Genomic DNA, 12,220 nt, shown 5'->3' with positions numbered 1-12,220 from the left:
ACTTTCTGCCATAAGGGTGGTGTCATCTGCATATCTGAATTTATTGATATTTTTTCCAGAAATCTTGATTCCAGTTAGTACTTCATCCAGTCCAGCATTTCTCATGATGTACTGTGCATATAAGTTAAATAAGCAGAGTGACAATATATAGCCTTGATGTACTCCTTTCCTGATTTGGAACCAGCCTGTTGTTCCATGTTCAGATTTTACTGTTGCTTCCTGACCTGTATATAGATGTCTCAGGAGGCAGGTCATGTGGTCTGGTATTCCCATCACTTGAAGGATTTTGCACAGTTTGTTGTGATCCACACAGTCAAAGGCTTTGGCATAGTCTATAAAGCAGAAGTAGATGTTTTCCTGGAACTCTCTTGCTTGTTCGATGATCGAACAGATGTTGGCAGTTTGATTTCTGGTTCCTCTGCCTTTTCTAAATTCAGCTGCTTAAACATCTGGGAGTTCATGGTTCACATCCTGTTGAAGCTTGGCTTGGAGAATCTTGAGCATTACTTTGATAGAGTGTGAGATGAGTGCAACTGTGCAGTAGTTCAAGCATTCTTTGCTATTGCCTTTCTTTGGGATTGGAATGAAAACTGACTTTTTCCAGTCCTGTGGCCACTGTTGAGTTTTCCAAATTTGCTGGCATACTGACTGCAGCACTTTCACAGCATCATCCTTTAGGATTTTAATGAGTTCAACTAGAATCCCATCACCTCCACTAGCTTTGTTTGTAGTGATGCTTCCTAAGGCCCACTTGACTTTGCATTCCAGGATATCTGTCTCTAGGTGAGTGATCACACCATCGTGATTATCTGGGTCATGAATATCTTTTTTGTATAGTTCTTCTTTGTATTCTTGCCACCTCTTCTTAATATCTTCTGCTTCTGTTAGGTCCATACCATTTCTGTCTTTTATTGTATCCATCTTTACATGAAATGTTCCCTTGGTATTTCTGATTTTCTCAAAGAGATCTCTAGTCTTTCCATTTCTATTGTTTTCCTCTATTTCTTTGCATTGATCACTGAGGAAGGCTTTATTATCTCTCCTTTCTATTCTTTGGATCTCTGCATTCAAATGGGTACATCTTTCCTTTTCTCCTTTGCCTTTAGCTTCTCTTCTTTTCTCAGCTATTTGTAAGGCCTCCTCAATTATTTCGCCTTGTTGCATTTCTTTTTCTGCCGATATAAATTTGTATAGAGAAGGGGAAAAAATATAACACTAGTAGTTTATTTCCTCCTGCAGCTTGAGAGAGAAATAAAAAATGATGCTTGCAGCCTATTCCCTCCATTTTGAGTCCCCTGGTCTTCTTGCCTTTTACCCTCTCACCTCCAGTTTTACATGTTGAAGTCCTAACCCTCCATTACAATAGAATGTGACTGCATTTGGAGACAGTATCTTTAAAGAGGCAATAAAGTTTAAATGAAATCATACAAGTGGGTCCTAATTTAACAGACTGGAGTTTTCATAAGAAGAAAATAGGACACAGGCTCACACAGAGGGAAGAGCATGTGAGACACAGAGGGAAGATGGTGTCTACAAGACAAGGAGCAAGACCTCAGAGGAAACCAACACTGCTGACACCTTGACCTCAGACTTCTAACCTCCAGGGCTGTGAGGATATAAGTTTCTGCTGTTTAAGTCGCCTACTCTTTGGTCTTTGTATGGCAGCCCTAACAAACTATTGCCCCCTTTAGCTTTATGTATCTAAAAGGGACTTTCCCTATTATTTCATGAATCATACAAAAAGGGTCAAGCAGACAGTGATCAGCCTACCTGAGCTAGGAGTTCAAGAAGTGGAAGCATTTTCTCCCAGATGTTAGGTTTTCTTTTCAGATGAATGAATTCTGTTCTATTAGAGCGAAAGACTTGTGACTTAGGCTAATGCTCCCGATGTTATAGCTCTGAACAATACATTGATACCTGATGCTTGCACATTCAAAAAACTGATAATCTGACAGTTTTAGCCTCCTAAGAGGTTGCAGAGTATGCAGAAATAGTGTCAAGATGGCATGAGAATTCAGAAATGTATTTCATTCTGTAGAGGTGACCTGAGCCACTGGCAGGACTGAAATCTAAGAGTTAGGTTCTGCCACCCTGTGAACTTCGGTGACTGGCCCTATGTTGGCTACCATGTGACAGGAGAAGTGTTCTCAGGCTCGACACAGAACGCATACCTAGGACAGCACCCAGCCTCCCTTAGCAACTCCCCCTCTGTGCAGAAAAGTATGAAGAAGGGAAAATACATCTATAATTTAATACCCAGAGATAAATTTTCTTTTATTTATTTTTTTTTCAGAGATAAATTTTTGATAGGGAAGCCATATCCCACCCTAAACCACTTGTTAAAGGGCATGAACATCAGACCTTCCTTCCCTCCCTCTATCTTCCCATCAATCCGAATCCCACTCCCACCTTGTTCCAGAAAGACTCTCTTAAGCCAGACCTTGGTTACCACTGTATCTCTGTTAGGAAGATACCATGTGACCTGAATGTTACTCACTGAGCCCCTTCCTCATACCACATACCATGCCAAGCACTTCACACACCTCATCTCTGTGAAAGTGCTTTGTAAACCTTCAAGCACCACTCCGGACTCAGTGTGAATGTATTGTGAGTTCTTGATTTGTACTGATGGCAATTTCACCTTCTAGAAGGTAGAGGAAACATGGGGGGCAAACGGACCTAATTCTAAACAACAAAGATTTGAGAAGATAGTAATAATATCAGGTAAGAGTTTTCTTTACAGATTAGGAAACAGAAAAGACCTACTTTTCTCTGGAAGATCTTCCTAGAATCAAAATCTTCCACGTTTTTTTTTTTTTTTCCCTTAAACTCTCAAATTTCCTGTATATCCTTGACAGAACTTGTATCACAAATGTGCTGAATGAATGTAAAGGGTCTGCAAAATGGGAATGTTCTATGTTCCATGAGAATCTAAATCCAGAGTCCAAACATGTGGAAAGTTGAATCCAAAATCTCTGTCTCAGGCACCGGTGCATGCACACAGAAGGGTGAATACATCACAACCCCACCCCCAGCACTGCTGCAGATTCTCAGGAGACCTGCCTTCCACCTGCCCTGTGTTGTTAAGACCCAGTCATGAAGCTTCCTCTCTGGAGGCTTCTATTGAAAAGAACACAGGGTGCTTCTTCCCAGACCCTTGGTGGAAAGCCTGTGAAGAGTGAACTCTGGAGGCGAATTTTAACTACAGCTTCCCGCAGCAAGGTCACCTATTTTGCCCTTTTAGCAAGGACAGCAGCCTCTGTCTCGCCCAGTTGTTGCACCATCTTGTAAAATAGGCTGTTTCTATCTTGCAGCAAGTCATATGGCGGATAATATTCTTCCCGTTTCCCTGAATCAAAAACCTGTTAACAGCAGAAAGACACCCATTAGCACACAATGTCTCCCAGTAACACATAACTCAGACAATATTTCAAAAAGGGAAGGACAGGGAGAATTTGAGTGTAGGATTGGTGGTATTTAAATGGTTTGACTACTCTGTTTTACTAGGCATACAAAGGCCTAACCCAGACTTTTATCATTATATAGTTATAGGAAAGGAAGAAAATGAAAGTTTTAATCATGACTATGATTACTGGAACTGAACAGTCTGTAGCATTTTATATTCTGCCCAGGGCCTTTGGGGTTGTTATCATTAGTTAGTGCTTTTAGCTCTCAGACTCTGAGCTTTGAGGGCTATTTATAAGATACACAGCATTGGGAAATGTCTTGATTTAAGAAAATAAAACATTCAAGAAAATCAAACATCTGTCACTTCTTCAGCCCCTCCTCCAGGCTGGTGGCCCAATCTCTGGAGCATTAGACTTTGCAGCAGATTGACTTCTTTTTACATCCTTAAAGGTTTCAGAACAATCACTTGCTTTCCAGAAAGAAAATAGGTACAGAGCTATTGCGGGTTCAGGTTCAGAATACCAAAATATAATGAACATCACAATAAAGTGAGTCACATGAATTTTATGGTTTCCTGAGGCACGTGGAAGTTATATTTACATTATACTGTACCAAAGCATGTGTGCAATAGCATTATGCCTGAAAAAAAATAATGTACAGACTTTAACTTAAAAATAAGGTATTGCTAAAAAATATTAACTATCATCAGAGACTTCAGTAAGTCATAGTAGTAATATCAAAGATCATTGATGTTACAGATCACCAGAGCAACTGCAATGATAGTGAAAATGTTTGATGTATAGTGAGAATTACCAAAAGGTGACACAGAGACACAAAATGAGCAAATGATGCTAGAAAAATGGTACCCATAGACTTGCTTAATGCAGGTATATGACAAGCTCTCAGTTTGTAAAAATGTAGTATCTGGGAAGCACAATAAAACAAGGTATGTCTATATTTCTAAAGCAAGCAATGAAAATAAGATTGCCTCAAAAATTAAAGGTTTGAGAAAGAATATTACTGGTGATGTTTTTGCTGAAGTGAAAGCCAACTGGTAACCAGAAGCTCTAGAAAAATATCCAAGCTTTACACCTGGGGTGAATGGAGCACAGAGGACAATCCCCAACTCTGTAACTGGGGGATGCCTGTCTCTTGGTGCCCTGAGGTCTAATCCTGCCGTTCCTACCAGAGGAGTCAGCAACAACAACCAGGTTCAGAACAAGATATAAACAAGTGGCCAAGTTTACATCTCCTGGTGGGACCTCCCTGTGACATCCCTGATGACCTCAAGCAGGGAGCCCTAAACTGAAGTTCTCCCAACACGGGAGTGGGAAGGGCAGCTCCACAATGAAGGGTAAGATCCTTTCCTGGAAACAAGGTCATTCATCACAAAGGTGACAGGCTCAAAAGAGAACCCTTGCATCTCCCTTCTCCCTCTATCTTCCTCACTCACCCAGATACTCAATCTTTGTACCCAGAGACCTACATCAACTTATTTCTCTGCATTCAGATCCCATGTTCAATCCATCATGCAGTCCACTTGGCTTCACTTCCTTATCTACCCCAAGTCCCACCATCTCACCATTTCCACTATAGGCACCTTAGACAAAGCCAGAAGTCTAGAGAGGGAACATTGTAAGATAGTGAATACTGAATTTGGAAAACTGAAAGACCATCAGTGTGATTTTAGCTGTAAAGGAAGGTGGAAGAGTAGAGTGGGACAAAACTAGAAAATTGGGGAGCAATGAACAAAACATTGTTTCATAAAAGTATTTTAGAGATTTGTTCGTAGACATTGAACAACATAAAAATTTGAGATTATAGAAATTTACCAGGAGATATTGATAAGTAAAAGACATTTGCTCTTTGGAAGAAAACTATGACAAACCTAGACAGTGTGTTAAAAAACAGAGACATAACTTTTCTTACAAAGATGCATCTATGATTTTTCCAGAAGTCATGTGTGGATATGAGAGTTGGACCATAAAGAAGTTGGATATGAGCACTGAAGAACTGATGCTTTTGAACTGTTGTGCTGGAGAAGACTCTTGAGAGTCCCTAGACTGCAAGAAGATCAAACAAGTCAATACTAAAGGAAATCAACCCAGAATATTCCTTGAATGGACTGATGCTAAAGCTGAAGTCCCAATACTTTGGTCACCTGATGTGAAGAGCTGACTCACTGGCAAAGACCCTGATACTGGGAAAGATTGAAAGGAGAAGGAGAAGGGGGAACAGAGGATAAACTGCTTAGATGGCATGACTCAATGGACATGAATTTGAGCAAGCTCTAGGAGATAGTGAAGGACATGGAAGCCTGAGCTTCCTGAGTTACTAAAAAATCGGTAAATAAAGCATTAAACAAATGAACATATTTTGATAATAGTAACAAAGCTGCTGTGTTCAGAGGATACATATGTTCACATCTGCAGATCAGGTGCTGATGATAACATTTTAGGACTGACCAGGTGACAGTTCAGTTCAGTTCAGTCACTCAGTCATGTCTGACTCTTTGCGACCCCATGGACTGCAGCATGCCAGGCCTCCCTGTCCATCACCAACTGCCAGAGCTCACTCAAACTCATGTCCATAGAGTCAGTTATGCCATCCAATCATCTCATCCTCTGTCATCCCCTTCTCCTCCTGCCTTCAATATTTCCCAGCATCAGGGTCTTTTCCAATGAATAAGCTCTTCGCATCAAGTGGCCACAGTACTGGAGTGTCAGCTTCAGCATCAGTACTTCCAGTGAATATTCAGGACTGATTTCCTTTAGGATTGACTGATTGGATCTCCTTGCAGTCCAAGGGACTCTCAAGAGTCTTCTCCAACACCACCATTCAAAAGCATTAATTCTTTGACACTCAACTGTCTTTATGGTCCAACTTTCACATCCATACATGACTACTGGAAAAAAAAAAACATAGCTTTTAACTAGACAGAGCTTTTTTGGCAGAGTAATGTTTCTGCTTTTTAATATGCTGTCTAGGCTTGTCATAATTTTTCTTTCAAGGAGCAAGTGTCTTTTAATTTCACAGCTGCAGTCACTATCTGCAGTGATTTGGAAGCCCAAGAAAATTAAGTCTGTCACTGTTTCCATTGTATCCCCATCTCTTTGCCATGACGGGACAGAACTGGATGCTATGATCTTAGTTTTTTGAATGCTGAGTTTTAAGCCAGCTTTTTCACTCTCCTCTTTCATGTTCATCAAGAAGTTCTTCAGTTCCTCTTCACTTTCTGCCATGAGGGTGCTGTCATCTGTATATCTGAGGTTATTTAAATAGCTGATAAATGAAGAGAAGTTAAAGGAGAAAAACAAAAATATACTCGTCTGAATGCAGAGTCCCAAAGAAAAGCAAGGAGAGATAAGAAAGCCTTCCTCAGTGATCAACACTAAGAAATAGAGGAAAACAATAAAATGGGAAAGACTGGAGACGAGGTGACATGTCCAAATTCTGTCCTTCTTCAGTTTCCCTAACCAACCATACATTCCAAGGTGACAGTATTTCTAAGAATTAGATAATAAAAATAATCTGCTACCATTAATGCCATTAATGCTATAATACCAAAAACCAAAACTAAATCTTCAGGGTACATTTAGAAGCAAAGAATTTAATTGAACAGACCCTTAACTTAGCTGGAGATAAAGCCATTTTTATGCTGCTATGTCTAAAGCCTGACAAAGGGCTTCAAATAGGTAAATTTCGCAGCATCATTTATTTATAATGGAATAATGGAGCTAAAGGTCCGTCTAGTCAAGGCTATGGTTTTTCCAGTGGTCATGTATGGATGTGAGAGTTGGACTGTGAAGAAAGCTGAGCACCGAAGAATTGATGCTTTTGAACTGTGGTGTTGGAGAAGACTCTTGAGAGTCCCTTGGACTGCAAGGAGATCCAACCAGTTCATTCTGAAGGAAATCAACCCTGGGTGTTCTTTGGAAGGAATGATGCTAAAGCTGAAATTCCAGTCCTTTGGCCACTTCATGCGAAGAGTTGACTCATTGGAAAAGACTCTGATGCCGGGAGGGATTGTGGGCAGGAAGAGAAGGGGACGACAGAGGATGAGATGGCTGGATGGCATCACTGACTCGATGGACGTGAGTCTGAGTGAACTCCGGGAGTTGGTGATGAACAGGAAGGCCTGGCATGCTGTGATTCATGGGGTCGCAGAGTCAGACACGACTGAGCGACTGACCTGAACTGAACTGAGGGGACAATTTTGAAGTGCAATGTTGAGAGGTAAGAACAAAGTGACAGGTAAAATCTAGAAATAAAAGGTTACTTTTCCAATTAGCATCAAGAACACAAAATGAACGACTAAGGATGCCTGAGACAAAACATTTCTAGAAATTAAGAGTCAGTGTTGCACAATCTTGAATGTCACCCTGTTCCTCTTGAAAGTTTGGAGATAGAGCCTGCTTCCTACTATGATATCTAGTCCAGGTGACCACATGCATTGTTTGGAGCCTAGAGCATCCCTTTGGTTGAGGATGCCCCACTCCTGTTGTCTGCCTCCCCAGAGCTCGCTCTTGTGCATATCCAGCTCAGGGATTGAGGCTACAGTCACTGCCTTAGTGCTGACAGCCTGGTATCTACTCAGTGTCCCCACTGATGTCCCATCGGACAATGCATGTGAGGTAGGGTGGGAGGTGATACTCCAGGAACTGCCCAAGTCAAAAGAGGTAGTTCTATTATCATCAGATATAAAGAACTCTGGGCATTACTGTCACTCATTAGTGATTATTGCCTGTTTTATATGGACCATCAAAATACCTTAAAGTATCTTTCATTCCTTGAGATTATTTGCTACCCAAAGTTTTTCCTTTGAGGGATGTTTTTCTTATTTTATAAAGCCACATCCTAATATTTACTGAAACTGAACAAGCAACAGAGGGAAAGGACAAGGAAAGAGATAAAACAAAAAGGAAAGAGAAAAGGAATAGATGGAGGAAGGAAATAGAGCTAAGGAAGGAAACATTAAATTACTAAGAAAGAAAGAGCCAACCAAACCTGGAAGGAAGATACTAGACAGATATCCAGAGACCAAAGCCTGGAGCCTACCATGTGTGCAGAATAGAGGTACTGTGTAAAGGCTCGCTGATTGTTTATTTAGTCTCTCATCCCTGATTTGCCTTTCTTTCCAAACTCTCATCTGTGATGCAGAAGGTGGGTCTCTGCAAGTCACTGCAACAGTTCAGAGACTTTCGTCAGGTGGCCTTTGTTAGGTCCTGCCAGTAGGGGGCACTAAAGGGAGACTGAAGGTGGGAAACACAGCTAATATACTACCTGATTCTGCTACTAGCATCACCTCAGCACTGGGATCTGACTCCAGCTCCCAGCTATTAGCACCTGGAGAACCAACCCCATCCTGCTCCCTCACAAATGTGACCAGCAACTGGGCAGTGACCTCTCCTTGGAGGTCTGAGCATCAATTCTTTAGGGCCTCTCTTTCTAGTTCTCAGGTCTGGAGATCTGTCCGAGGTTATGGTAGCTGCTTTCTAAAATCATTACCCCAGTGTTTCATTTTTCTAGTCCGCTAATCCCTATGTAATACATTTCTTATATTAAATCCTTTCAGTTAAAAAATACTGTTTTTCTCACTAGGCCTTTTCTTCTCATGGACTCCTGAGAACTTCTACAACTTTAGCCATCAAACTCCTGACAGTCTAAATTAGAGTCTATTTTCTTTACAAGGGAATTCAAAAATGCTAAAACAACTATGACACAGTGAAAATGAGTGTGTTCTACCCCACTAAAATATGGAGATATAACTTGGGTTTGGAATATTTTAATGGTTGGCCATCATAAAAAAAAAAAAGTGACAATTCAAATAAACTTTTAATATGAAAATATAAGGTTATTGGATATACTACTTACTAGTGCATTCTAAAAGTACAGTTAAATACCTGAGTAATTTTCAGGAGTGAGAGAAGAAACCAAGAGAAAAATTAATGGAGGTTTCTATCAAATTTTACAAGGAAGGATACATTGAAAATTGAACATAAATGGAAACAGCTAAAATGGTGAGGGTCTTACCAGTATCAATTCACAGTCAATAATGGTGCTCAATCTGTGTGCAACAGTCAGCACAGTGCACTGGGCAAATCTCTTATGAATTTTTTTTTGTATTAACTCATCAGTTCTAGAAACAAAGAGGTTGATTTAGTTCAAAACACAGGAAAAGCAGACTTAAGACTTAAAAATATCCTATGATATTTTACAATGTTTTTAAAAATCAATACTTTTTTCCTAAAAAAACTAAGTATAAAAAGTCTACTTAGAAATTTACTATTTTTCATAAAATATGGAAAATTAGTCTTCTCTCCAAATTGCTTGAAACTATCAAGAGCAGGATTTAGGAATTCCACTTTCTTAGGGTGCCTCATAACAACATTAACACCATATAACATATCTTGGTTTTTTCCTTTGTGTTCTGGAATTAATATTATCAACAGATATCCATCAGGACAATCGAGCACTTAGAAACATTTTGAAGATTCACTAAATGTTTTCTATTTACCACATTTACAAATCAGTTCAAGACTTTCAGGGGCTCAGCTCCACACCTTGGATCAACGTATGATGTGGCTTTGTCAAGAATCAATATCTGACTCTTCCTGAGAATAGTCCTGGCAAGGCACACCAGTTGTTTCTGACCAACACTCCAGTTCAATCCAGATTCTGATAATTCAGTATTCATTTTAGCAGGAAGACCTTCGATGGATTCTTTAAGTTGTACCTGTGGATATAGAAAGAATAATATTTTTCTAAGCAAACTTCTACTGAAGTAGACAAGCCTCTTAGACATTAGAGCTTTGACATCCTCAGGACTTCTTACATATTGTACATGTACAGCCAGGTGATGGGGAGAGCTCCTTCCAATGAATGTTCACTGAGAAAGATGGTGGAATCAACTCAGGACAGAAAGATCTCAGTGTCCCCCATTCCCATCACAGGACATCCACCAGAAACCTCACCTAGGGGTTAGTTAAGGAAATCTCTCAAAAAGGGAAGCTATTTCTCCCAATGTGATTTAAACAGAAAAGTTAAAAGGATGTGTATGGTTGAGTCAAGTTTCCCAAAGTACATTTTGCATAGGAGTTGGTACACTAGAGAAAAACTTTCAAAAATTTTAAAGAAAATCTTGTTCTCTGAAGATATAATCTTATTGGACCTTTACTATTTTCTAAAGTTAAATATATGCAAGTTTCAAACAATGACAAACTGCTACTTACACATTAGTAATTCTGGAGCCCATTCTGATGATGCTTCTTTCCCAAGTTTAATCCTATAAATAGTGGACCAATCAAGTGCATTTTCTTCAGTGCCATTAATGCATTATAGTGAATGAAAACGCATGACAAATAAAACACAACATCTTATTTCCCCCAGAATACAGATATAGGTTGCTGTTGTTCAGTTGCTGAGTCGTGTCCAACACTTTGCAACCACATGGACAGCAGCACACCAGGGTTCCTTGTCCTTCACTATTTCTTGGAGCTTGCTCAAACTCATGTCCATTAAGTCAGCGATGCCATCCAACCATCTTGTCTTCTTTTGTACCCTTCCCAACTTGTCTTCCATCTTTTCCAGCCCTGGGGTCTTTTTCAATGAGTCATTTTTTTTCATATCAGGTGGCCAAAGTATTGGAGCTTCAGCTTCATCATCAGTTCTTCCAAGGAAAAATCAACCCCTTCAGGGTTGATTTCCTTTAGGATTGACTGGTTGATCTCCTTGTGGTACAAGGGTCTCACAACAATCTTCTCCAGAACCACAGTTCAAAAGCATCAGTTCTTCAGCACTCAGCCTTATTTATGGTTCAACTGTCACACTGGTACATGACTACCGGGAAAACCATAGGTTTGACTACATGGACCTTGTCGGCAAAGTGATCTCTCTTCTTTTTAATGTTCTGTCTATGTTTGTTATAACTCCTCTTCCCAGGAGCAAGAATCTTTTAATTTCATGACTGCAGTCACCATCTGCTGTGATTTTTGAACTAAAGTCTGTCATTGTTTCCACTATTTCCCCATATATTGCAATGAAGGGATGAGACAGGATGCCATGATCTTAGTTTCTTGAATGTTGAGCTTTAAGCCAGCTTTTTTCACACTCCTCTTTCACTTTTATCAAGAAGCTTTAGATCCTCTTCACTTTCTACCATTAGGGTGGTGTCAGCTGAATATCTAACATCATTGATATTTCTCTCAGCAATCTTGATGCCAGCTTCATCCAGTCCGGCATTTCACATGATGTACTCTGCATATAAGTCAAATAAGCAAGATGACAATATATAGCCTTGATGTACTCCATTCCCAATTTTGAACCAGTCCAAATTGTTGCTTTGGAACCAGTTTTTCCCTGTCCAGTTCTAACTGCTGCTTCTTGACCTGCACACAGGTTTCACAGGAGGCAAGCAAGGTGGTCTGGTATTCCTATCTCTAAGAATTTTCCAGTTTGTTGTGATCCACAGTCAAAGGCTACAGCATAGTCAATGAAGCAGATGTTTTTCTGGAAATCTCTTGCTTTTTCAATGATCCAATGGATGTTGGCAATTTGATTTCCAGTTCCTCTGGCTTTTCTAAATCCAGTTTGCACATTTTGAAGTTCTTGTTTCATGCACTGTTGAATCTGGTGTGAAGGATTTTGAGCATTACCTTGCTAGCATGGGAAATGAGTGCAATTGTTTGGTAATTTGAACATTCTTTGGTACTGCCCTTCGTTGGCAATGGAATGAAGACTGACATTTCCCAGTCCTGTGGCCACTCCTGAGTCTTCCAAATTTGCTAGTATGTTGAGTGCATTGCTTGAACAG

The 12,220-nt window shown here is 40.0% G+C and overlaps 1 protein-coding gene across 1 annotated transcript in view; it reads right to left on the bottom strand.

Annotated features, from left to right (window-relative positions):
• Nucleotides 1-3,169: 3,169 nt before the first annotated feature.
• The window catches only part of LOC102271799 (ATP-binding cassette sub-family C member 4-like), a gene marked incomplete at its 5' end in the record, with an annotated part of 54,740 nt that continues 45,689 nt past the window's right edge, over nucleotides 3,170-12,220 (bottom strand). Inside the window, 3 exons of the mRNA XM_070366920.1 lie at nucleotides 3,170-3,362; nucleotides 9,442-9,547; nucleotides 9,972-10,144. Of these exons, the coding sequence (XP_070223021.1) occupies nucleotides 3,228-3,362; nucleotides 9,442-9,547; nucleotides 9,972-10,144 (414 nt within the window). The remainder of the gene's footprint in view (nucleotides 3,363-9,441; nucleotides 9,548-9,971; nucleotides 10,145-12,220) is intronic.

The sequence above is a fragment of the Bos mutus genome, unplaced genomic scaffold (genome assembly GCF_027580195.1).
Source record: "Bos mutus isolate GX-2022 unplaced genomic scaffold, NWIPB_WYAK_1.1 CTG283, whole genome shotgun sequence".
Lineage (NCBI taxonomy): Eukaryota > Metazoa > Chordata > Mammalia > Artiodactyla > Bovidae > Bos > Bos mutus.
Note: the sequence above shows the minus strand (reverse complement) of the source record. Positions and strands in the feature narration are given on the sequence as shown.